Source organism: Megascapheus bottae, chromosome 18, assembly GCF_031878675.1.
Source record: "Megascapheus bottae isolate mThoBot1 chromosome 18, mThoBot2.hap1, whole genome shotgun sequence".
NCBI classification, from domain to species: domain Eukaryota; kingdom Metazoa; phylum Chordata; class Mammalia; order Rodentia; family Geomyidae; genus Megascapheus; species Megascapheus bottae.
The window spans coordinates 32,909,817-32,936,373 of NC_143526.1; the positions used below are offsets into that span (position 1 = coordinate 32,909,817).

The 26,557-nt window shown below is 41.0% G+C and overlaps 1 protein-coding gene and 1 long non-coding RNA gene across 6 annotated transcripts in view; one reads left to right on the forward strand and one right to left on the reverse strand.

Annotated features, from left to right (window-relative positions):
• The first annotated feature begins 4 nt into the window (after positions 1–4).
• Ctnnbl1 (catenin beta like 1) overlaps positions 5–26,557 on the forward strand; it is a 158,008-nt gene continuing 131,455 nt past the window's right edge. The window contains exons 1-2 of one of the 4 annotated variants that reach the window (XM_090352334.1): positions 19,415–19,660; positions 22,819–22,866. In XM_090352334.1, the coding sequence (XP_090208460.1) occupies positions 22,825–22,866 (42 nt within the window). In that variant the 5' untranslated portion in view covers positions 19,415–19,660; positions 22,819–22,824. Of the gene's footprint in view, positions 132–19,414; positions 19,661–22,599; positions 22,867–26,557 lie in introns of those variants that run through there. The other 3 variants (XM_090352335.1, XM_090352336.1, XM_090352333.1) reach the window with 3 other exon arrangements.
• LOC150050452 (uncharacterized) lies at positions 6,483–19,498 on the reverse strand. 2 transcript variants are annotated; one of them, XR_016538641.1, is made up of 5 exons: positions 19,332–19,498; positions 18,896–19,029; positions 17,933–18,033; positions 17,286–17,829; positions 6,483–7,048 (listed from the first exon to the last, which is right to left on the reverse strand). It is a non-coding gene; the product is annotated as an uncharacterized LOC150050452 (long non-coding RNA). The 2 variants fall into 2 exon arrangements; XR_016538640.1 differs by lacking the exon at positions 6,483–7,048 and having other exon boundaries at positions 16,278–17,829; positions 19,332–19,497.

Genomic DNA, 26,557 nt, shown 5'->3' on the forward strand with positions numbered 1-26,557 from the left:
CGGCGCTTTACGGCAGCGTGTCTGGAGCGCACGCTGAGGTGGTCGCGGTTTGGGTGTGAGTGGAGTCCGTCGGCGTATCCCGTGCCGTCGGGGCCCGGAACATGGACGTGGGAGAACTTCTAAGCTATCAGGTGAGTGCGCTGGGAGGGCTGAGAGCCACCCCTCACTGGGAAGGAGTCTCGGGGCCAGCGTCCTCGCCTGTTCCGTCCCGCCGCGGGGGGGGTCCGACCCCTTGCTTCGCCTCGCCCTCGGAAGCCCTCCTGGGCCTGTGGGGCTCATTCCTCCTCGGAGTCTGAGCCTCCTCGCGCGTGCCCCCCACCCCGGGGCCTGGTTCCCTCCTACTCTTCCGAAGCTCCCGGCGGCCCTCTCTGCTCTCGCGTCTCTCACCTACAAAGTTTGGGGCGTCCCCTCCTCCTCCTCCCCACCTCCAGGCTCCACTCTGCCTTGCGTTTGAGCCCCCGCTTCTCCAGGAACCGTGTTTGCCTGTTGCAGTCTGTTGCCTTTCTTTGCGCCACAGTTTTTATATCCATGAAGCTCGACGACTGTACCAATGAATGGACAGGAAATTTGTTGTTGATGATGACGGTGATGATTGTGTGCTCAGGACCTGGGCGCTGCCCTTGAGCTTTTGGCTTAAGTCTAGTGTTCTGCTCCTTAAAGTACAGCTCCGCTTTCAGCTATTTGGTGGTTAATTGAAGATAAGAGTCTCACGGATTTACCTGCCCATGCTGGCTTCGATCCTCAGTTCTTAGCCTCCTGAGTAGTTTAGGGCAACAGGTGTGAGTCACTGGCACCTAGATGTAGATGGATTTTTAAAAAGAATAGAAAATGTTGTTCATGGGCTCATGCCTGTAATCCTAGCTAATCGGAAGGTAGATCTAGAGTATTCTCACTTCCAGGCCAGCCAAGTTTGAGAGACCCCTCCCCCTCTCATCTCAAGCAGTAGCTGGGTGATCTGGTGTCTACCTGTCAGCCCAGCCAAGGTGGGAAGTGTAAACCAGGATCATTAGTCTGGGCCAGAGCACGCAAAAAAAGACATCTCAGAAGGGCTAGAGATACAGCTCAAGTGGTAGAGCACACGACTTGCAAGTATGATTTTTCAAATTCAAACCCCAGTACTGAAGAAAACAAGTATAAAACAGCTTATTTGGTTGTTGAGATATGTTTGAAATTGAAATTGTAGTGTGGGATGGATTTCTAGGAATCCATTTTTGACTCTTGCTCAGGAAAATTGGGCCAAAAAAATGTTCCAGAAGGCAAAAAGGACTTGACCAAGGTCACTGAGCAAGTAAGAACTAGGATTAGATCTCCTGTGTCCCGGCTCCTAGCTCAGTCAGTCCCTCTTCCTCCACCCCCCTTGTCTTGAACTCAGAGCCTGGGTACTGCCCTTGAGCTTTCTCAAGGCCAGTGCTCTACCACTTACCCCACAGCATCACTTTTGACTTTTTATGTGGCACAGTGGAATTGAACCCAGGGCTTCATGCATGCTAGCCAAACACTCTACCACTAGGCCACACTTTTTAGAGGTAAGCTCACTGTCCAATCTAAACTACCAGGTATCGGGAGTCAGGAGATATGAGGGTCATGAATTATGTAGTGACATTTGAACATGTGAACTATTGACTAGTCTGAGCAGTACTCTAAATGTAAAGTCATGCTGTATCCTGAAGACAGGGAAATTAAAAAAAGTCATATTACTGTTATTGATTATATCAGCTACATTTATTATTGATCATCTTGATTAAGTTGGATAATAGATGAAATAAAATGCTTTTAATACTAATCTTACTTATTTTTGTTGGCCTTTTAAAAATGTGGGTACTGTGGGGCTGGGAGTGTAGCCTAGTGGTAGAATGCTTGCCTACCATGCACAAAGTCCTAGGTTCAATTCCTTGGTACCACATATACAGAAAAAGCCGGAAGTGGCGCAGAGGCTCAAGTGGCAGAGCAATAGCCTTGAGCAGAAAGTGTCCAAGGACAGTGCCCAGACCCTGCATTCAAGTCCCAGGACTGGCAAAAAAAAAAAAAAAAAAAAAAAAGAAAAGAAAAAAGAAAGAAAGATGGTTGCTAGAAAAAAATTTTTTTTTTCCTTACTGTGTTTAAGTACAAAAGGACCAGCCCTTTTGTTTGTATTTAGTTTTTAAGATAGAATGTCATTAACTGCCTAGGCTGACCTCAAACTCTTGATTCCCCTGCTTCTGTCTACCTGGTAGCTGAGAATAGATTCTGGCTATCATGCCTACCTGAAAAATGTATATTATAATAGATAAATATCATATATAATTGGCCTATGTTTCTGTAGACAGCTTTGAGATCAAGAGTAGGTGATAAGGAGCCACGAGTTTAAAGCCTCACATTGCTGGAATTTGTTGTTGTTTTGTAGTAGGATTTGAACTCAGGGCCTCTCACTTGCTAGACTGGCACTCTACTAATTGAATCAGACCTCCAGCCCTGTCTTAGGTGTGTGTGTGTTTAATTTTGCTAGTCTCAAAAAAAACCCTTTTCTGTCGGAGCTAGCTTTGAACCACTACCCTTCTGCTTTCAGCCTCCTAAGTAGTTAAGATTACAGGTGTGAGCCCCTGGTGCTGGGAATCTCTGTTTTGCTGTTAGTTGATGCTGTAACCTTGAATAAAATATTTCTCTATGCCTTTATTTCCTCATGTGTGAATGGGAGTTGATGATGGTGCCTCCTTTGAACAGCTGAGAAATGTAAAGTGCTAGACTAATGTTTGTCAAAGAATAAGCATTCAGGCTGGGAGTTTGGCCTAGTGGTTGAGTGCTTGCCTAGCATGCACAAAGACCCGGGTTCGATTCCTCGGTACCACATACATAGGGAAAAAAAAAAAAGCCAGAAGTGGTGCTGAGGCTCAAGTGGTAGAGCTCTAGCCTTGAGAAAGTCCAAGGACAGTGCTCAGGCCCTGAGCTCAAGCCCAGGACTGGCAAAAAAAAAAAAAAAGAAAGAGTAAACATTCAGCAAGCATTAGTAGTTATTTTTGTGCTACTCCCTTAGCCAGTATATTAAAAAAACACAACAATAACAACAAAAACTCCATCCATCATAGGAAAGAGCTTGTAAGCAGTGGGGAGATAGCAGGCCAGGATATTTTTCTTTGTAAGACTGTAATTGATGGTGAGACAAGAAAGGTAATAGAAGGGATGTTGAATGTGAGCGTGTATGCTTGTTTGGAAGTTCAGGATGGTTAGTTCATTGACTCAGACATAGAATGTTACTGCTAGAAGAGGTTCATTCTTTGGTCACATCTACTATATGTAGGTTATTTGTGTCCACTGGGCATAAAGTGTCAAATGAAACAAAGCTTTTGCTAGTAATGCTCTACTACTGCAGAGAGACTAAAACTTGAGAGAAGGGACAGGGCCTATGTAGATAATGTGATCAAGGAAGGAGAATGAGGAACAGGCATTTATTGACTGAAAGTGAGAAGAAGCCAGTCACCTGAAAGGGATGGAGTGATGGGTATAGAGGGAGCTGGGATACTTGAGTAGGCAGTAGGAAGAAGTTGATGAGGCTTGTTAGAGGAGCAGACAGGAGCCATGTAGCCATGGTGTGGTGAGTGATCAGGAGAATGGAAGGTGATGAGATTTGAGATGTAGACAAGTGACAGTCTTTGTAGGACTTCCTTATGGGCCATGATAAGTGCATTTTGTTATTTATTTTTTTGCAATAGTGGGGTTTGAACTCAGACTTGTATGCTTGCTAGGCAGCACTTCACTGACTTCTCAACCAGGAAGAGTCTGACCCTGCCTGACCCATTATTCTCTGTTTACACTAGGAGGACAAGTGTGCACCATTTTTTCCTTTTCCCTTTCCTTTTCTCTTCCCCTTTTCCTTCCCCTTCCCTTTCCCCTTTCGCTTTCCCTTTTTTTCCTCCTCTGGTGGCAGTTGGGTTTGCTGGTCAGATGCCTTGCCATTTTGGCCCTCTTTACTTTGGTTGTCTTTGAGATAAGGTTTTACTTTCTGTGTAAGCTGGACAGCCAGCCTACTATTTACGCTTTCTGCCAGGTGGGAAGACAGGTGTATACCATTATTGCCAGCTTACTCTGTTGAGATATGGTCTTGAGCTGACTACAAGTTTCACTCTTCCCAATCTCAGCCTCTCATGTAGCTGGAACAACAAGCATGCTACTATGCCCAGCCAGTGGTTGAGAGAGAAGTCTTTCAAACTTTTACCAAGGCTGGTCTTGAATCTTGAGTCTCCTGGAATAGCTGGGATGACAGGTGTGAGCCACAGTACCACTTCCGGCTTTTCTATGTATGTGGTAGTGAGGATCAAACCCAGGTCTTTGTGCATGCTAGGTAAACACTATACCATTCCACCAGACTCCTGGCCATATGTATGTCTTTGAGGTCTAGCTTTTACCAGTTTTTTTTTTTGTTGTTGTTGTTCGTTTTTTGGGTACCAGTCCTGGGGCTTGATCCCAGGGCCTGAACACTGTCCTTGGGCTTTCTTTCTTTTTTTTTTTTTTCATTTCGAACATTTGCTGAACTTTTATTTTTATTTATTTTTTTGTGCCAGTACTGGGACTTGAACTCAGGGCCTGAGTAGCTTTCTTCTACCCAAGGCTGATATTCCAGCACTTGAGCCATATTTCAATTTTTGGCTTTTTTGGTGGTTCATTGGAGATGTGTGTTTCTTTTTTTTTTGTAATTAATAAAAGGGTTACATGATATTTTCCAGATAGAAGGTGCATTAATTCACATACATTGATACCCTTTCACATGTCTCGGTCCCCATTACCCTTCTCCCCACCCCCTCCTTGGGCTTTCTTTTTTTTTTTTTTTTGCCATTCCTGGGCTTGGGCTCAGGGCTTGAGCACTGTCCTTGGGCTTTCTCAAGGCTAGAGCTTTACAACTTGAGCCTCAGCACCATTTCCGGCTTTTTGCTGTGTATGTGGGGTACCGAGGAATTGAACCCAGGTCTTTGTGCATGCTAGGCAAGCACTCTACCACTAGGCCAAACGCCCAGCCACGCTTTCATCAGTTTTTGAATTTGGCTTACCTTGCTCAACATGATATTCAAATTCATCCATTTTTCTGAAAATTGCTTAATTTCATTTTTCTTCATGGCTGTGTAATATGTACATATGTCCTATTTTTTTTCATTCATTTGTTCTTGGTCACTTCAACCAATTCTACCATTTTTCTATTGTAAACAGTATTTCAGTGAACATGAGTATCTTTCCTGAATAGTATATTTACACTCTTTTAGATGTATGCTTGCTATATTAGTTATTTGAGGGAATTATTTCTACATGTTGTTGCACTAGTTTATATTTCCAATGGTGTATGGAATCTTAGTGTAGCTTTGATTTGCATGTTGAACTTTTCTTCATGTATCTATTAGCCATTTCTATTTCTTCTGAGAACTGTTCAGTTTGCCTGCCCATTTATTGATTGAAGGATCCATATTTAACTTATTCATCTAGAGGAGGTTTTTGTTTGTATGTTTGAGACAAAGTCTGTGTGTGTCCCAGGCTGGCCTTGACCTTACAATCTTCCTGCCTTAGTCTCCCAGGGCTGGCATTGCAAGTGTGTGCCACTGTTCCTGGTTTGTTTTCAGATTGAAAAACAAAACAACAATTTAAAATTGAAGTTATACAGAAAAGAAAGCATAAATCTTTTCTTTGTCGTGGTTGTTGGCAACTGGACATGAACATGGTATCTGATATTTTTCACTCATTGGCTGACATTTTACCATTTGAGTCACACTTCCAATCCCCCAAAGCATAAATCTTAAGTGGTTATAATTATCATTTACAAAGTTGACTCAGTTTGACTGTTGTGGTTCACTTTCTGGGAAGATGAGAAGGAAATTGTCTAATTTAAATATCTACATCTCCAGATTTGACTCAGTAAGTCTCCTATGAGACCCTGGGTTTTGCATTTTTAACCCAGATAATGGTTGACTATACTTTGAGATCCTCTGGTCCAGAATGATCTACGTGCCTTTTAAAATTTCTCTCAGTTGAGCTGCCCCTCTCTTCTTGTTGGCTCTGGTTTGCAGATTTTTCAGCTTAAGTTGTACATTTTCCCTGCCATTCAATATATTGAGAGCAAATCACTTAATCTTACTGGGCCTCAGTTTCCTCATGTGCCTAATGAGGGGCTTAAGTAGGACTCTCTGAGGTCCCTTCTAGCGTTACAGTTCTGAGGTACTAATTATTTAGGCCAGGGGCTCCAGGGATTCCAAGGGATATAAAAAGCTTGATGTAGTAGAAAGAATTGGGCCTGAAAATCTGTGAGATTTGGGCTTTAATCCCACCTTTTCATTACTTATCTGGGTGACTCAGGACAAGTCATTTCCTTGCTCTGTGCATTTTTTTTTTAAATGAACATTTGTCAAATGGCATGTTTGGGCTGGTTCTTTCCATTTCTAAAACACAGGGATTAAGAAGATGAACAAGAAAGAATAGCATAGAGTATCAAGAAATGTTTATTAAAACTCTTTACCATTTGGGGAGCTACATGGTAGGAAATTCCAATTTTCTGCTGAGATTGCTTCTCCTAGTAATAGGCACAAAGTGCCTCAGAATATGCTTTTTCCTTGACATATGTTAACTATTCATTTGGGAAGATAGGAGAATTACAAAGTGGACAGGAGGTGGTGGAAAAAGTCTTAAAGAGGAAACTAGTTATGTTCCCAATATGGAAATGTATTTTTTTTGATGCCTCCAGGCTTAGACATCTCATCAAGAAGTGTGCCCAGCAGTTGCTTGACTGAGAAGTTTCTGCTGCACAGGCGTGAATCTGAACTCCAGGGCACTCTCATTAATACTAATTCCACAGATGTCTGGAAAAAGTTCTTACCTCCCAAGTTTTGCAATAAAGAATTCACATTTAGTATGGCTTGGCTCAGTGGGAATGACTTGCTTTGTGACACGAGAGATATTCTCCCTGAGGCAGATTGGGGTCAGGGACCCTCGATTTTGGCAATATTGCAGACACCCACTCCTGTCACCTGTCGTAGTGTCATAGTATTTCCTTGGATTGAAGGGGCTCCTGGGAATTTATAATCTCACTTCTTTCTCCCTTTAAAAAAAAAGCGAATATACCTTCAGAACAGTATTAAAGAAAGGATTTGAGAAGAAGAAAACTACTACCTTAATCCAATAATATTTTTGTTTTTCTACAATCTTTAAGTATTTTTGTATAGCTGTGACCATTGTGTGGATACCCAGTGTTTTTGATTTAACTGTGCCAGAAATGTTTTCTGTGTTTGGGCATAGTCTTCTTGTTATTTTTAACACTTGCAGATCTTTTGCTTGAGTAGAGCATTTCCCCCTAAATTAGCACTCTGTAATCGGCTATTCAGGTGATTTCCAGGGTTTTTCTTGGAGGTAGTATTGTGTTCATGTGACATTTTCCCCTCCTATCTGTTGGTCCTTGTTACCCCTGCTATCTTCTGTGCTAAGTATTGTGGGAACTAAATTATTAAGACATGATCCTGAGCCTTAAAGAGCTCATAATGTGAGGAGTTAGACTGACTTTAAACAACTCAATGAATAAAAGCACTGTAGGAGCACAATGGAAGGAATGATTGGAGATGGCTGTGGAAGGGCTGTATCAGTGGATGTGGATTTGATGTAATCATGGAAGAAAAGGGAAGTGACATTGGAGTCCCTGCCTTGTTGAATTTCTGATGAGTTCTGTGAGTGACAAAGGAGGCTGGGCATTAGGATTGATAAGAGCAAAATCCTGGGTGATGGTGAGTGAAAGAAGTGGGCTGAGAGGACAAGGTCGTCTCCACTGCAGAGGTGTTAGACAATTCATAGTGTTCATAGGGAGCCCACCTTTCATCATTTTTCAGTGCTACTAGTAGTTTATGTTTTGCTACAATATTGCTAATACTTATGGTCATAATTTATTTTTTCCCATTACTCTAGTAGTATGTAAAATGTTAGTTCAAGGACACATTAATAAGCTTATTTTTCTACTGTGTGTTTTATCATTTATATTTTGAATTATCTGCTTTTTCCTGTTAAGGTAGGAGCTGTGGTTTGTGACTGAGTTTTTTGGTTGAATTTTTGTTTGTATGTACACAATTCAGCAGTTACTAAAGTGCTGAACACCTGTGCTCAAATATATCTTTTATTCTTTGGTGCCCTTGTTTTACTTTATAATCCTAAGACTAGTTATTCTAATTATGTTTTTATTTTATTTTGTATTTCTATAGTTTGGTGAAATGGGTTCTTTTTTGTAATATACTTTTGTTAGTTGTATGGTTACAAGTAACAGGGTAATAGGAAGGACCCCCCCCCTCTTTTTTTTTGTGGGTTATGGGGCTTGAACTCTGGGCCTGGGTGTTATCCTTAAGCTCTTCAGCTCAAGGCTACCACCCTATCCTGAGTCACATCCCCACTTCCCATTTTCTAGTAATTAATTGAGATGGGAATCTCTCAATCTTTAGTTCCCCGAGCTGACTTTGAACCTCCATTCTCAGATCCTAGCCTCCTGAGTAGCTAGGATTACAGGCATGGACCACTGTTCCCTCCCCCCTTTTTTTGTGCCAGTCCTGAGGTGTGAACTGTGTTCCTCAGATCTCAGCCTCCTAAGTAGCTAGGATTATAAGAATGAGCCTCAGCACCCAGTCAAAGAAGTTCTTGTTGATAGTCCTGTTTGAGAGTGATTTTTATTTTCCCTCTTAAATTCATAGTTTTCCTTCGTATACTTTGTCAGCCTGTAGGTTTTCTACAGCTCATTCTTCTCACAGGGCATGTGGTACATATGTGCCTCCTTGTACATATTTTATAACCTTTGAGAAGGGGACCAGCAGAGAGCAGCAGGTCTTACCCATTGTGGTTGTCTAGGAGTGGCTGTTTAGCCATGAATACATGTACATGTCTTCCAGTTTGTTACGCGGTTTCTCCATTAGAAAGCTTTTGTTTGCTTGCGCTGGCATGTATGCACTTGTCTTCATGGCAGAATTCAAAAATTTTAGTTAAACCTGTTATTTCAGCTTTTCAATTATTTTTCTCTTATCAGATCTTGCTATTCTTGTTACAAATAAGAAATTATATGCTTTTTAAAAAGCTCTTATTTTGAATTAATTTATCAATGTAGTATCTCCATACATTCTTTTCTCTGGTTTTCCCTAAAGTTAACATGTTATATATCCATCATACAATGATCAAAACCAGGAAACTAATGTCTGTACAAAGCTAGTAATCAATTTGCAGGCTTAATCCAGATATTACCAGCTTCCTCACTGATTGTTCTACTTTAATTTCAGGATTCCTGTCTAGGATCCTACATTGCACGTACTTGGTACTTGTCATAGTTTCTTAGTTTTCACGAAGCCTCTTATTTTTGAAGATTCCTGGTCAGTTTTTTTTTTTGTTGTTGTTGTTGTTGTTTGTTTTTGTTTTGGCTATGGGGCTTGAATTTGGGGCTGAGCTATTATGCTACCACTTTGAGCCACAGTGCCTCTTCTAATTTTCTGGTGCTTAACTGGGGATAAGAGTCTCATAAATTTAACTGCCCGGGCTGGCTTTGAACCTTGATCCTCAGATCTCAGCCTCCTGCATAGTTAGCTTGTGTGAGCCAGGAGTGCCCAACTTGGTCAGCTATTTTATATAATGTCCAAAATTTACATTGTTAAAAGTTACTAACCCCCATATTTTACTTGTATTTGACTGTACCCTGTAACTCATATTTTTAGAAGCACTCATCTATTCTTTTAGCACCTTTATTCAGTCAGCCACCTGTTAGCTCAGGAGGTCTGATTAATGTTTTTTTCTGTCTACTGAATATTTTGGCCAGATATTCTGCCATTACATCATTCTCTGTTTCTTCCCTGGCTAGCTTTGGCCAGCTTTGCATTTTAGTCAGGGCTGTTGCTCTTCAGCAGACTTGAAAGATGCCTTGGGGCTCTTCCTCAAAGATGAAAGGGCTCTAAGATGAAAGACAAGATTCTTTTTCTCCTGGACCATGTAGACTTGATTCCCTGGAGTGAAGAAGATGTTAGGATGGGAAGATGCTGAACTCATTCACAGGCTGGGGAGATGAGAAGGATTATGTCACAGTTCTTGTTTTCATGGACCTGGTACAATACTGACATCCCAGGATTTGAAAGACAAGTGCATAGTGCATCAACAAAATGTGGCACCATGGCACAGCAGACCTGTGAGTGGGAAGGTGGAAGGACTTTACAGAGGAGGGCTTAGAGGATTGTGTCTTCAGTTTTCTTTCATTTCTTCCTCTCTGTCCCAAACACCACACTGTTTCAGGCTTTACTAACTAGGTAGTCTTCCCAGATGGTCTCACTTCTTCTTTAGTATTAACATGGTAGAGATGAACTTATTTCCTTTACAGACTGAGAGACAATACTCTTCTCCAGGCATAGACTCCATACCTTCCTATCTCATCTTCTTTGAAAATAAGTTTTATTGAGTAACCTTCCAAACTTTGGAGGTGAACTTGAAACAGCCATACATTTCTATGATCTCTCATTAAGTATCACTGTTTAAATTGAGACAGTGAGTTTACTAGGTTTAATTAAATAGTGAAGTATCCTTACATAAAAACAATTTGGATAATGTGCATGGTGCAAAGTAACCTGTCAGTGTTTTGGGGAAAGGAATCCAAACATAGGTCTTTGGAGCATACCTGTTAGGCGTTTTTACTATATTTTTGATGTGTGCAGGATTGAATCTGGGGCCTACTGCATGCTAGGCCTGTACTCTACTACTTGAGCAAGGCTCTAGCCCTTTTTGTTTTAAAGATAGAGTCTGAGTCTTGCTAATTTTGTCTGGGCTGACCTCATTCCTGTCTTTGCCTCCCAAGTAGCTGGGATTATTGGTGTTTAAAACCCTGAATGGCTCTTAGGTGTTTAATGTTTAGCATTGCACAGTCTGCATTTGAACTGTTGCTCTACTTCTTCCTAGATGGGTGACCTTGGTTCAGTTAATAGAAACTATTAATAGTTTCTATCACTGGCCTACCTTTTAAATAAAACCCCCACTTTACTCTCTTTCTTGGTTCAGTTAATAGAAACTATTAATAGTTTCTATCATTGGCCTACCTTTTAAATAAAACCTCCACTCTACTCTCTTTCTTGAAAAAAATAGAGGACTAAATTTAGGAGACCGTACCTGACACAAATATGTGTGGTACATATTAGCTGTTAATTTTTATTAGTGATAACATTGCAAACAAACATGCTACAGCAAAAAAAAAGTTTTCTTTGTATTTTACAAAGCAGCCTTCAGTATTCAAGGTTTTTGGTTCCTTGGAGACTGAGGTTTAAAATGCAATAAAATGTAATGAGAATAGTTTGTCATCCACATGTCACTGTATAGAAATGTTCTCAGTAGGTTAAAGCACAGCCCTACTCTACCATAGTGGCACTCGTCACCAGGAATTATGTCACCAGCATAGTCACTCTTTTCCCTAGGTCTTGATTATATCACTGAGACATCTCAGTTTTCCTCTCATCTAGTGCCAGGAATCTCATTTGCCCAGCTGCATTGTGGGTTGGTGGAGAGAAACTGGGTTATCTTCTTCCCCAAGGGCAATGAAAGATCTGAGGGCATTTCCATTTATCAACTCTTGTGAGATGTTTAGTTTCTGTGGAGCTTACTTCTATTTTCAAACCAGCCATATTGTAGCCTGCATCCCAGAATGCTGGGACTATAGGTGAGTCTCTATATCCAACAGATTGTCATTCTCTTATAAGCATATTATCTACCTTGTTTCCTTGGACTTCTTTTTACCAGAAATTAAACAGAGTGACTTGATACTTTGCTGTAGATACATCTGATATCATTGCAACATTAGGCATGGTTGATTATTAAATATTTTTGGCATTATTCATTTGCTCATTCTGTTAATACATAAAATCGAGGGTTTTGTGTGTGTATATGTGTATGGATGGATGTGCGTGATAGTCTTGGGGCTTAAACTCCAGGCATGCATGCTGTCCCTGAACTTTTTTTTCCTCTTGTTTTCCCTCGAGGCTAGTGCTCTACTACCTTAGCCATAGTTCCCTTTCAGGCTTTTTGGTGGCTAATTGTTGCTAAGAGTCTCACAGACTTTCCTATTGACTTTGAACCACAATCCTCAGATTTCAGCCTTCTGCATAACTAGGATTACAGGCATGAGCCACTGGCACTCAATGATTGTTATTATTATTGTTTGACATCTTTCTCAGTAAGGAGCATTTTGGATTTTTTGATACATTTAGACATAATACACATTGATCCTGTGCTGGTGTGTGCTGTTGGAATGCGTCTTGGCAGCTTAGAGTTTTCAGGTATATTTTACAGTCAACATTCTTGCTTGTATTAACAGCATCTCAGATTAATGATGGGGGAAACCTTTGAACATTTCAAGGTTACATAATTACTTACAGAGTTAACTGAAACATGGTAATTCTGTTGGGCAGGGGAAGGTAGAAATGTCACAGAACCAACAAAATGCTGAAACGCAGCAATAAAAGAAGAGAAAAAGGCATTACCATTGATTCTTTGGGGGCTGTTGATGAAAGAAACCCATAATGAGGTTTCTTTTTTAAAAGAATGGTACAGGTTGTATTGGATTGTACTAACTCCTCACTTATCTGGTTTCTTAGGAAATTGTGTAAGTTCTGCATAGACACATTTTCTGGAGAGCAGAAATATGTAATGAGGTGAGTGTACTAGGTGGAACAAAGAGGAACTTAGTGATGGTCTATCTCTTCACCCCCCCCCCTTTTTTTTTTTTTACATGAGGAAGAAGCCAGAGTCCAGAAAGGGAAGCTAGCTTGCTTCAGAATCTAACTTTCCTAATGGAGTTCAGAGCAATGCTTTGTCACAATCCTGTCTCCTAGGTTTCTTATCCTTTTTCTTTTCTTTTTGTATTTAAGTAGTTGTACAAAGGAGTTGGCATTTAACAAGCAGTTTATGAATACAGTATATCCTAATCATTGTCACCCCTTTCACCATTCTCACCAATCCCTCCCCTTTCTATCCCTTCCTTTGTTCTTCTTCATTTTATAGGATATATACATTGGAATCTTGTCTACCCCTTTCTTCTTGACCCTATCTTATCCCTTTTGAGTCCCCCTTCCTAGTGTTTTTTGTTTTTGTTTTTGTTTTTTTTTTGCCGGTCATGTGGCTTGAACTCTGGGCCTGGGTGTTGTCCCTGAGCTCTTCAGCACAAGGCTACTGCCCTACCACTTTGAGCTAGGCACCACTTCCTGTTTTCTGGTGGTTAATTGGAGATAACTTGCCTGGACTTACTTTCTCTCTTGTATAGGCTGGCTTTGAACTATGATCCTCAGATCACAGCCTTCTGAGTAGCTAGGATTACAGGCGTGAGCCACCTATGCGGCTTCCTAGTGTTTTATCTTATTGAACTCTGACTTTGTCTTTCTAAGGAATTATACTATTTGAGTTCTCCCTTGAATTTACAATTCCAGTTAATACATTTGTATACACCCAGCATATTTACTTATAAGTTTATAAGCTAAATTTAGCTCTCACGTATAAGGGAAAACATATATCCTTTGTGTCTCTGGGCCTAACTACTTCACCTAACATTTTTTTCCAGTTCTTTCCATTTACATACAAATTGTACAGTATCATTCTTTAAAATGTATGAGTAAAATTTCATTGTGTATCTATACCACATTTTCTGGATCCATTTGTCCATTGAGGGGCATCTAGGCTAATTACATACCTTGGCTATGGTGAATAGTGCTATAAAGAATTTGAGCATGCTAGTGGCTTTACTGTGTTCTGGTTTGTAATCTTTCAGGTAAATGCCCAGGAGTAGAACTGATGGATTATAGGTTAGTTCTATGTTTAATTTTTTTCTTCTATGTTTAATTTTTTGAGGAATCTCCATTCTGCTTTCTAGAGTGGTTGCACAAATCTACATTCCCAATAACAGTGTGTTAGGGTTCCCTTTTGGCCACATTCTTATCAGCACTTGTTACTATTTGTTTTCTTGATAATGACCATTCTAATTGGGGTAAGTGGAATCTCAATATATATCTATATATCAATATATATATATATATATTTTTTTTTTGCCAGTCCTGAGCTTGAGCTCAGGGCCTGAGCACTGTCCTTGGACTCTCTCAAAGGCTAGAGCTCTACCACTTGAGCCACAGCACTACTTCTGGCTTTTTTCTATGTATGTGGTACTGAGGAATCGAACTCGGGTCTTTGTGCATGCTAGGCAAGCATTCTACCACTAGGCCAAACTCCCGGCCTCAGTATTGTTTTGATTTGTATTTCCTTTATGACCAGAGATGTTGAACATTTGCTTATGTGTCTATTGGACATTTTTCACTTTCTGAGAAGACTCTCTTTAGCTCCTTACCCTATTTATTAATTGGGTTGCTGTTTTTAGGATTTACTTTGCTAAATTCTCTGTATAGTCTGGATATTAGGCCATTGTCTGTGTAGCTCTCAACAATCTTCTACCATTCTATGGGCTGTCTTTTCTGCTTGTTGACTTATTTTCTTTTCTGTGCGGAAACTTTTTAGTTTGATACAATATCATTTATCAAGTCTTTATTTGATTTGCTGTGCTTCTGGATTTTTCCTCAGAAAGTTTTACTTGTGCCTAGGAGCCCTAATGCTTTACTTCTTCCTGTAATAGTTTTTTGGTTTCAGGGTTTTTTTTTTTTGTGGGGGGGTCATGGGGCTTGAACTTTGGCCTGGGTGCTGCCCCTGAGCTCTTCATCTCAAGGCTACTGCCCTACCCTTGAGCCACAGCCCCACTTCCTGTTTTCTAGTGATCAATTAAAGATAAGAGTCTCATGGCTTTGTATCTTTGTATTGCCTGGGATAGCTTTGAACCGTGATCCTCAGATCTCCGCCTCTTGAGTAGCTAGGAATACAGGCGTGAACGCCCTGAGGTCTTTGATGCTGGTGCAAGAGGATATGGAATGATCTAGTTTTAGTTTTCTACATGTGAATATCCAATTTTGCCAATACCATTTGTTGAAGAGACTGTTTTTTCTTCCAACCTATGTTTTGGGCTTGCCAAATATTAGGTGGTTGTCTGTGGATTTATTTTTGGATCTTCTCTTCTGTTCCATTGGGTCTTCAAGTCTGTTGTGCCAGTACCTCTCCTCCGTTTTCATTGCAGATTTTTCTAAATCAGTTACGTTTTCAACTTTTCAGCAGGCCATATTGTAGTCTCAGGACTGTCATAAGTGCTTGCTAGATCTGTCCAGATTATTTCCTGACCTATATGTGAACACCTTTTACTTTGCATAGTAGAATGTTAAGGATTTGAGGTTCTTGCACCGTTTTTTTTTTTTTTTAAGTTTTTCTTGATTCTTGCTGTCAGCTGCCACTCCTTAGTGTTAATGTTTCTTCAATGGAATTATATCTTTTCTGAGGCTTTTGTTTTTCTTTTAATGCTGTCATACAGAGTTGAGGTTATTTGATGAATGAGATGTTAGTATTCTTGGTAGATTTCTTGGTGAAGATACTAGTATGAGATTTTATTTTGTCGTCAGTCTTGCGGCTTGAATTCTGGGCCTGGGCACTGTCCCTGAGCTCTTCATCTCAAGGCTAACACCCTACCTCTGGGCCTGGGTGTTGTCCCCTGAGCTCCTTAGCTCAAGGCTACTGCCCTACCCCTTGAGCCACAGCACTATTTCTGGTTTCCTAGTGGTTAATTGGAGATAAGAGTCTCATGGACTTTAGTGCCTAACTGGCTTTGAACCACAATCCCGTATCTCAGCCTCCTGTGTAGCTAGAATTACAGGTGTGAGCCACTGTGCCTGGCTAAGTTTTTACTTTCTGTGGAGCACTTTCTTTTGCATCTCTTTGCACATCTTGGGGATGGGAGAACATCTGAGCAATTATTGTTGATCACTATGATGTCCCTTTATTTCATGGCTTCTTAGCTTTCTGGCGGTAAACCATTTACCTCTCCAATTGCCTTTATCTTTTTTTTTCTTCTTATTTATTGTAAAAGTGATGAAGGGGGGGCTTGTTATATTACATAAGTGAGGTACCCTTCCCTCATTCTCCTCCACCCCTCCGCTTTCCCCTTCCCACTCTCCTTGCTTCTTTATCTTTTAGCCAGCCTTATATCCAAATTTATATACCAGCCCATGAAAACTAGACTATAGCAATCATTTGAGACCCTGTATACCTGTCTTAGCCTGGTCCTGTTTCTGCCAGTTCCTCCCTTGTTCTTGACTTTTGGCTATATCCTGCCAAAAGAGACTAGCTCTTCTTCTTCCTCCTTGATGCACCAGGATCTTTTAGACTTGGTATGTGCTCTCTCCCTTTCATTATTAAGGACTTGTGGCTGGGACTGAAGCTACCTCATAGACTGACTCTTGCTCTGATTGGACCTTCATGACCCAGGTTTCAGGCCCAGCATATTAAAGGTCACCAAATCTAGCCCATATGATTTTTCTAAGGACAGTTTGGGCAAAACCCTTCCCCAGAGGTATGCAGATTTTTCAGTTCTGATATCCAAACAATCTGGGCGTTCTCCATCTCAATTGTGGCACAGTGAATTTTGCCATTGTTTTCTAGTTATTCACCAGGGTTTGGCAAAAGGGGATAATACTATTTGCTGTTGTTTCTAGGGCACAGTGCCATATGCTCACTTTCAGGCTACAAGCCAGTCCAGATTTTGGGGGTGGGAGAGTTAGCAAATTTTGTTTGTGCTATTGATATATATTGAATCTTCCAGTCTTTAATCACTGAACACTTAGTTATTACATATCGGTTAAATGCAAGATATTGCATGAGTGAAGACAGTTGCAGTCCCTATTTTTATGGAACTTAAATCAAGGAAACAAGACTGGTGGAAATCAGATAAAACAGTTACAAATAGAAGTAGCTAAACAAATGAATAAATATTCAATAGAAAGAGAATGTTAAATATGATAAGAAGGAAAAATAGCAGCTCAAGGTTGGGGGCATGGTTATTTACTTCAGGTTTTAGTAGTCCTTTCAAGGAGATGGTATTTGGTCTGAGAGCTAAATGAGAGAGATCCAGCTATACAAAGAGCTGTGGAAATAGCAGTGTAGGCTGAGGGAAAGCCTAGCACAAAAGCCACAGGGTGGGAACAGGCTTGTAGGATTGGGTCAGTATTATTAGAGATTTTGAGTGAAGAAGGGATGGACAGTCACGGGGAGGAGAAAGCCCTAGAATATTTGGACTTATTTTTCAGTACAAGTGGGATGATTGGTGTCTTAAGCTGTAGAGTGACACATTTTATTTTAAAAGATCCCGCACCTTCGGCATGGACACTCAACTGTGGAGGAGCCTGGTCATCCTGGTTGTTGAGGGGTGCAGAACTCACCTCTGTGCTGCAAGGGCTGCAGCTGAAGCCATGCTCTCCCTGGGGTAATTGCTTTGCCGCCTCAGTTGTTTTCAAAATATTCTGGTCTAAACATTTAATCTGTGTTCTGGCTTAATCAGGAAGTAGCTTCTCTTCTAGTGCCAGGCTTGGCACAGAAAATGTAGGCATAATGCCCTTTGTTGAGTACCCTGTTCTGCAGAGAATGAAGAAAGAAGCCCCTGGCAGACCCCAGGACAGTGCAGCTGACCTTCAGCACCTGGGAACTTGTTCAGGAAGCTTTGGAAAATTCATAAAGTATGGGCTGTATGGGCTTCAGTAAAACAGTTGCAGATGGTCTGGACTGATGATTAAATGTCTTTGCTGTTCTGCCCAGATCTACTGTGGCCATCCTTTCCGGGTCTGGTTTGTACATTGCAGTGGATAACTCAGAGGGCCTACCTATTTCTGGTTACTTTCAGCACCTCTTTTTCAGTTAGCTTAGGGAAGACATTTCAGTTGCTGCTCTCAGTGTGACTGGTGAACCGTGCCTGCAAATGGCTTCTTTCTGTTTTCAAAATAAAAAGCAAACAAACAACAATACAAATGAAAAACCCATCCAGTAACCTGAAACTTGAAAGGAACTCTCCTTGGTGAAAGGGAATAATTGCCTGCATTGGCTGCCTCTGCCATTTTCCAGTGGGAGTTCAGCGATCAGACTTGTCAGAGTTGGTTGGCAGAGACTTTTCCTCCTGAGTTAGCACACAGAGCTCTGAAGGGGCGGAGACAAATAACTAATTAGCTCAGAGACACGCATATCTGTAGAGAAACAGATTTCTCTCTGACCAGAGGTGCCATTGGTGGGCACTACCCTTATTCTCCACGCATCTCTTAGCCCCAGTGACAGGAGTGTTCAGTAAATGAAAAGCATGCTTAAGTACCATCAGAGGCAGGCAGTTCTTTTTTTTTTTTTCCCTTTTACAAGACTTCATAGTTTCAAAGGACCTCAGGCTGGCAGGGTAGAGTTACTGAATATTACCTCCCTGGCTTTCTCACTAGGGATCCTTATGCCTCACTCAGCATAATGAACTAGGGGAAGCAAATTCTGATTCTCTATGTCTTTTCTTCTTTTCTATCAAAGACTTCTATCCTCACAGAACTCGCAAAGACTCAGAAGGCTCTGAGGGGGAAATGGAGATGGCATCTGCTTCTAGCTAACATGACTTATGCCAGGGGTCGCATGGGGATTCAGTAATGAAGATCGCAAATCACTTTCCATCCTCTTGGAGCCTGTCCCATAATTAGGAGATTAAACATTTTGTTTAAATTAGTAAGTTTCCTTCACTCCTCTGAGTGCTTCAAGCCACTCTGAGAGCAGGACGGGGATGGGTTAACTGTCTAGTACTGGGCTCACATTCTTAGTTGTGATTGTCAGCAGGGGGGTTAAGGAAGTCTTACTTTAATTAAAAAAGCAATTTTTAGCACTGCTTCACCTTGTAAGGAGGCAGAAGCCTTTCTGACCACATGCACTTTGTGATGGCCGGGTGTAGTGAGCATGGTTTTTCTCAGGAGCCTGACACCTAGCCTGACAAGATAGCAAGTGAAGGGGTGAGCAGCTGGGCTTGTGGTCTCACCTCTGCATTAATGACAGGTTGCCATTCAGTTGGCAGGTTGTCTTTGTGTTTCTGGGAGAAGGCAGTCCCTTGTAGGGATAATGTTCCTTATCTAAAGTGGATGACAAGCAGTTCATCAAGGAGCACAGATGTCACTGAGGAAGAAGAACAGAACAAAGACTTAGAACTTACGTTTGGAACCCCACTGAGAGCTAGGTTCTGTGCTGTGTGACTGAGGCATGTTATCCCATCTCATCCTATGGCAGCCCCAAGGAGGCTTATTACTACTTTGTAGATGAGTAGGGGAAGCTCAAAGAGCTTGCCAATGACATCCAGGAGGTAGATGGTGGAATCATCTTCCTAGGAGAGGGCTCCAATAGACAAAGGCAATTTAAAATCAGAAAAGAGAACAATACTTGCTAGAGTAGAATATGGCAGAATGGTACCATCACTCAACCTGTTCTCTGGCGCTCTCTCTCACTCTCGCTGTGGCACAGAGTTTGTACTTAGGGCCTTGGGCTTCATTCAGCTTGCTTGCATGGATGGTACTTTGCCACTGGAACTATTACTATAGCTCAGCTGCAGCAAAAGTGTCATGGACTTTACTGCCTGAGCTGGGTTTGAACCAAGATCTTCCAAGTTTCGGTCTCTTGAGTAACTAGGATTATAGGCCTGAGCCACTAACCCCCAGCTAAGAATCATTCTTTATTGGAATTACCGGATTATGTGCTTTCTTTGGAATGCGAGTTCCTTTGGGGTAGTGACCAGATTAGTGCGGGCCACAAAGTAAGTATTTAGTAAATGTCTCTTGATGGAAGCAGTATAAAATGGGGAGGAGTGAAAGAAGCAGTGATCTATGATAGGAACTGTATTTGGGTCTCTCCTAGATATCATTTCCTATTGTGGTTTAGCACCTCCCCACTTAGCTTTTCTTGTGCCTCTTTTTTTTTAACACTGATTTTTTTTACGTCATATTTCAAATGTCAAGTTTAACAAACAAATATTTAAGAATAGAATCGCTATGTAATCACTGGCATGTAAATTTAAGAACAAAATTAAAATTAAGCTGAGAGTTTGTATGTCATAGATACATATCAATATGTCTGTAGACTATATATCCTGTCAATAGATTTGTATGTCTATATAGTTGTATTTATCTATCCGAGTTCATGTCAATGACCTTGAGTACCCACGTATCTAGGAGACCATGCGCCTTTTGTTCCTTTGGTCTTAGCTTATCCCATTCAACATGATTTGCTCTAGTTTCATCCTCTTCCTGGTGAGTGCAATTATTTTATCTTGTCTGTTGGCTGTGTAGAATTCCATTGTATATATGTACCACATTTTTTGTATCTGTTCATCTGTAGTGGGGCATCTGGGTTGTTTCCATTGCTTGGCTATTGTGAAGAGTTGTCTCTTCCTTCTTTATGGGGTGTAGATTAAGCTGTGCTTGGGAATGATCATGCCCTAGTCATAGGAAACTTGTGTGGGTTGGGAAAAATTTGCCTTACAGTAGACAGCCTTCCTGAAAGCCCGGTCCCATTTCTAAAGTAACTGAGAGCTAATTGACATTTCTTTTAAAGACAGGTTGCTTCTCCTAAAGGCAGAGATCGATTGGTTCATTTATTTGCCAGAACTTTACTCTAAGTTGACTGTGGGCCATAATTGCTGTTTTCTCTTCACACAGCCAAATGGGAAGGAAATGAGACCATACAGAATAACAAGGTTAGGTTTTATTTTATGTTGTATCTGGCCTGTTATTTTCCATTTTATATACATACATACATACATACATACATACATACATACATACATATTTTCTGAGTACTTTTTCTGCATTAGGCATTTCCACAACACTAGGAAGGTTGAAACTGAGGCTGAAACTGATTTGTCCAAAGTCACTCATAACAACATCACATGTGGCTATCAAAGTCTACTTTCTTCTCACTGCATATTTCCCAGTGGATGGGACTCAATTTTTTTTCTGTGTTTTGTGTTTCCTACAGTGTAAGAAACTCAGGAAACAAATCTGTAGTAAGCACAGAAGACATCAGGAAGACTGATTCCCATCACGTGGTGTGGCGTGGTGTTGTCAGGCTTAGTCTGCTAGGCACTTAATTCAATCTTACTGCCACTATTTCCCACCTCTTGGATCTTGCACAATTCATTAAGCAAGCTTCTTATGCCTTGACATAATTTTAGAAATGGGAAATATATTACCTGCTTGTGTGAGGGAAAAGGAATTGTTAAATTTCTGACATAGTGTTCATTGTGTAGTTTGTGTAGTCACTTGGTGAAGAGGGTTTTAGAGGAATTCTTTATGGATTTGTGGTACTGAGTTTGGACTCAGGTCTTTGAACTTGCCAGGCTTGTTTGCTTGCTTGTCTGGTAATGTATCACTTGAGCCACATCTCTAGCCCTACTTTTTGCTGGTTATTTTGGAGAGGGAGTCTCAGTCTCAGGGATTTTATTCCAGGCTGGCCTTGAACCTCGATCTTCCAAATCTCAGCCTCCTGTGTAATTAGGATTACAGGTTTGAGCTGCTGGCATCCAGATCTGTATGGGTTCTTTAAATCTCATAATCTATAATCTATAGTGCATTCTGTTCCTTGTAAGATTTCTACCTCACTTTGCCTTTTAAAGCCTAGTTTGGCTCACTGATGCAACTTCGTTTAAAAAGGTGGCTAGATTCCCTTATATGTACAGGGTATTTCAGATAAGCTATCTTTGTATTTTTGTATGTTTACTAGAATCCTCAAGTTTCTAAGTAATTTCAGTCTGAGACAAGTGAATAGAATTGATGTCAGGCTGCCTTAACACAGGTGTTATAAACAAGATTAAGAGGTTGTTGAAAAGATATCAGTGGAGCTCTGGGGCTAGCTTTCTGAAGACATTCTAAATTGACGACTAGTGGGTAGTTTGCCTTGATGGCTCTCTCTGAGTTGGTTGTAAGTGACTGGAGATTCACCCATAGAGGAAACTTGTTTGTGAAAATGTACTTTTCTTGGTGGTAAAGTGAAGCTCTACTGTTTTTATAATACTGTCTTTACCTCGTGTCTTTATATTGCTTAGTTGTCTTTTTTTTTTTTTTTTTAGAGTAACCAGCTTGAATTTAGTGTCCTAAGCCTGCTAATGTTTCAACCAAATCCTAAGAGTAAAAAGGTTCAAAATATTGTTTTTATTCTATTATGTATTTCTTTTTGTAGATAAGACACTTATTTATCTATTTATCTTAACCTTGGCAGAGTTTCTTTCTGCCCAATGAGGATTGCTTTTTCTTCTTCTTCTTCTTCTTCTTCTTCTTCTTCTTCTTTTTTTTTTTTTGGCCAGTCCTGGGCCTTGAGCTCGGGGCCTGAGCACTGTCCTTGGGCTTTCTCAAGAACTCTACCACTGGAGCCACAGCACCACTTCTGTATGTGGTACCAAGTATGGAACCCAGGTCTTCGTGCATACTAGGCAAGCACTCTACCAGTAGGCCAAAGTCCCAGCCCTCACCCAGTGAGGATTGTATTTTTGCCTGTCTGGCCTATTAGAAGATTATGCTAGGGAACTGAGTTTCTTAAAATGTTCTTAAAGCAAGCAGAAAGTGGTTTAAAATCATGATTTTATAGCCTTCATACGGAAGAGTGGTCGGGATAGGGCTTGTACAGGGAGTTTATAGGTGGGTCAGGTGATCAGAAAATTCCCTTTGATTGCCTTGTTCAGACCTCTTTTTTCCCCCAAGTAGACGAAATATTTCTGACACTAGGTTGTCTTATTGAAAAAGAACTCATTCATTCTTCATTCTTTTATTTATTGGGGATGGAGGTATTTTGCTAATGTCAGTGGTTTGTAAAGCTTCTAGAAATACTAAAACCTTTGAGTTGAGGGAAACAAAGTGCATCTTAAACCAAAGCAGACATGAAGCCATCTCTTTTCATTGTCTGTGATGGACTCATCAATAGGCTTCCATGGAAACCATAACATCAGATACTTCATTCAAGCTGGGAGAGGTAAGTAAACAAGCTCTAGCTTCTGCAGAGTCTGTTGTGCTGTGTCTTTAGATATCATCCATAATGTTAAATACTTTTTTCTTTTTTAAAACAAGATACTTGGGGCTGGGAGTGTGGCTTAGTGGTAGAGTGCTTGCCTAGCATGCACAAAGCCCTGGGTTCAATTCCTTGGTACCACATACATAGAAAAAGCAGGAAGTGGTTCTGGAGCTCAAGCGGCAGAGTGCTAGCCTTGAGAAATCCCAAGAACAGTGCCTAGGCCCTGAGTTCAAGCCCCAAGACTGTAAAACAAAACAAAACAAAAACCCAAAACAAAACAAAAACAAGATACTTGGGGCCAGGAGTTTAGCCTAGTGGTAGAGGGCTTGCCTAGCATGCAGGAAGACCCAGGTTCAATTCCTTTCAATTCCTTGGTACCACATACATAAAAAAATCCAGAAGTGGTGCTGTGGTTCAAGTGGTAGAGATCTAGCCTTGAGAAAGCCAAAGGACAGTGTTCAGGCCCTGAGTTCAAACCCCAAGACTAGCAGAAACAAGATACTTAGGTAAAGTTTCATCTGAGTTTTATCTTCCTTAGAACAAATGTGGCAAGGAAGACAGAGTTATCTGGATAAATGGTATGAGAAATAATAACGATAACAGCTAGGGAACTCAGCTTTGGAGACCCAAACCATGTTAGAACCCTTAAGCAGTGAATGAGCAAGTGTTTGTATGTGACGTGGTTAGTTTCTTATTCATAATGTGGTGTATACTCATGCCCCCTTCCAATTACATCCACACTTTCTTTGTTTTCTCCTGCCTGTCCTCCTGGAAGCATATGCCCTTTCCCCTCCAACAACCCTTCTGTCGAGGGAAGAATGTAATTTTGAATCTTGGTGGTGACCTTTGAGGCAACTTATACAAAATGTAATTAAACATTCCCTTGCCCAACTTCCCTCCTAATAAAATCATCCATTGCTAGAGGCAATATTCCACTATCTAGAGATTTGCTGTGGCAGCACAGTTGCATGTAATAGGTGTTCTGTAGAACCTGAAGAGCCACAGTGTGCATGCTACATGCCACATACCTACTCCTCCCTCCCCTCCTTGTGTAAGTACTGGGGCTTGAACTCAGTCACATATTCTCATTTGGCTTTTTTATTTAAAGTTGATGCTTTACCACTTGAGCCACATCTCCATTTCCAGCTCCTTTTTTCCTCCACATGTTCAAGTTCTGCCCCCCTCCCTCCCCACCACTTAATTAGAGATAAGAGTCTCATGGAGCTGGGTGAGGTGGCTCACGCCTATAATCCTCACTATTCAGGAGGCTGAGATCTGAGGATGGAAGTCCAAAGCCAGCTTGGGCACAAAAGGATCTGAGACTCTTTATCTCCAATTAAACTCTAGAAAACAGGAAGTGGGGCTTGGCTCAAGGGTACGGTGGTAGTCTTGAGCTGTAGTCTTGAGCTGAAGAGCTCAGGCGCAACACCCAGGCCCAGCTCAAAGCCCCATGACCCACAAAAATAAATAAATAAATTAGAAAAAAAAAAGGTCTCATAGACCTTGCCTGGACTGGCTTCTAACCAAGGATTACCAGTGTGAGCCACCAGCACTTTTATCCTTTTCTCTTAGAGCCTTCTAAAGTATTCACCCTTTGAGTCATCCAAATAGTAGAATAAATTTATTGAATTTGAATTTAGGCTTAAACTGTAAATTGCCAGATGCCAGTGGCTTATGCCTATTATCTTCACCACTTAGAAAGCACTTTGTGCTTTTCTATGTCAGTAGAACTACAAGATGCATACCACTGCATCCAGCCACTGCGCTTCCCCTATAGTTTAGATAACTTGCCACAGCACCAGCCATTAGTCAAATTCCCCACCCCCCCTTTTTGGCTTAGGTTGGCCTTGGACTACAACCTCTCAGGCTCTGCTAGTAGGCTTGTACCACAGTCCCTACATTATAATATGTTAGTTTATGTTTTTGGTTTTTGCTGGTACTGGAGTTTGAGCTCACAGACTCACACTATCGCTCTGTTTTGTTTTGTTTTTTCTTTTTTTTCTGTGCACATTTGGCACTTGAGCCATTTCTCTGGTTCCAAAATAATTTCTTTTAAAGGGTGGCAAATTACTATTTTGTAAAACAGAGGTGATTTTCATTTAAGTTAGGTTAAGGCTTAGATATCTTAAATAGCTAGTGAGTCCAGCATGTAGGGTTTGCTGACAGCGGCATAGTGTGTAATTCAGACTGCATTGGAATGCTCCCAGGGCATAAGGAGCCTTTTCTGTCCTTATTCACTTTAGGGGTATATATATGCTGAAGCCACAGTCTTCCTGTAGCTCAAGCTGCTGTGTTTGCTGTGGGTAAAGCACTGTTAGGTACTGGTGTGTTTGTTAGGAGGGCTCAGATCCCAGAGTTCCTACTTTGGAGCACATAACTCATGATTTAGAGGAGAAGTTGGAGATTTACTAGTGTATATTTGTGTGTACTAATGGAGATCTGATGTGCTGTGGAGGGAGCTCAGAAGTTTGATAGAGCACTTGAGGATGCTCTACAAGGAGAGCCTTCTGGTTGGAAAAGGGAAAGGAAGGTGATCTGTCATTTCTGGTGCTGCTCATGAACCTCCCCCAATCTCAGAAGGCATCCTTTTATGTGATGAAGATGACGTCTGGTCCCTTCCCAGATCTTCTCTGGGTCCCTTGCTGATACTTCCTATAGTGAGGTTTCTGTACCCTGTTCTGTCCCACTCAAACATTTTCTAGTTTTTATGCCACTCTTAAAGTGCCATGCACTTGTGGTTGAACTGGTACCAAGCTTCTGAATGTTTTATACATACACACACACACGCGCGTGCGCATGCACAAGCGCGCACAAGCTTAAAAAATTAAAACTGGTTATTCGTTTGACTCCTTGAATTTGAAATTTATTAAAATCCTAAGCTCTTTTCTGAATAAATGGTTTGAGTCACATTTCCCTGGAAGGTATTTTATGTGTTTGCGATTTTCAGTTTAAACAGACTCATAAACAGATTCACAACCAGTTTTGAATCTATCTGTGCTGCTATAACTACCTGTGCTGCTATACATTCACATCTTTTCCCCGTCCCTTTGAATAAGTTTGTGAAAGATCTTGTTGATCTTAATATTCCCTGTCTATAGTATGAACCCTTAAACTTATTTAGCAATAGCAGTATCAGAGGATGGCATGAGTTGTTCTGTGCCATCGCCTGCTGGCTTTTGGTAGTCCTCTCCTGCCCTTTATAACCCTTAAGTATAGACAGAAGCATATGATTTTTCTAAATTCATGGTAGATGGTAGATTTTTTTTTTTTGCCAGTCCTGGGGCTTGAACTCAGGGCCTGGGCATTGTCCTTTGACACTTTTTGCTCAAGGCTAGCACCCTGCCACTTGAGCCTCAGCTCCACTTCTACCTTTTTTTGTATTATGGTTCTAGGGAATCGAATCCTGGACTTTGTGCATGCTAGGCAAGCACACTACCACTAGGCCATGCTCCTGGCCTGGTGGGTCTTTAACATAAAATAAAATATACAGGTACCAAATGATTGTTCCATTTCATTGAGCACCTCTACTTCCCCCACAATCTCTTTTGTAAATCTGTTCATTATTTCTATGCATTTTTACTATTTACATGATCATTGAGCTTTTTTTGGTTTTACAGAAATGCTCCAGTGAATGTTCTTTATGACTTCGTGT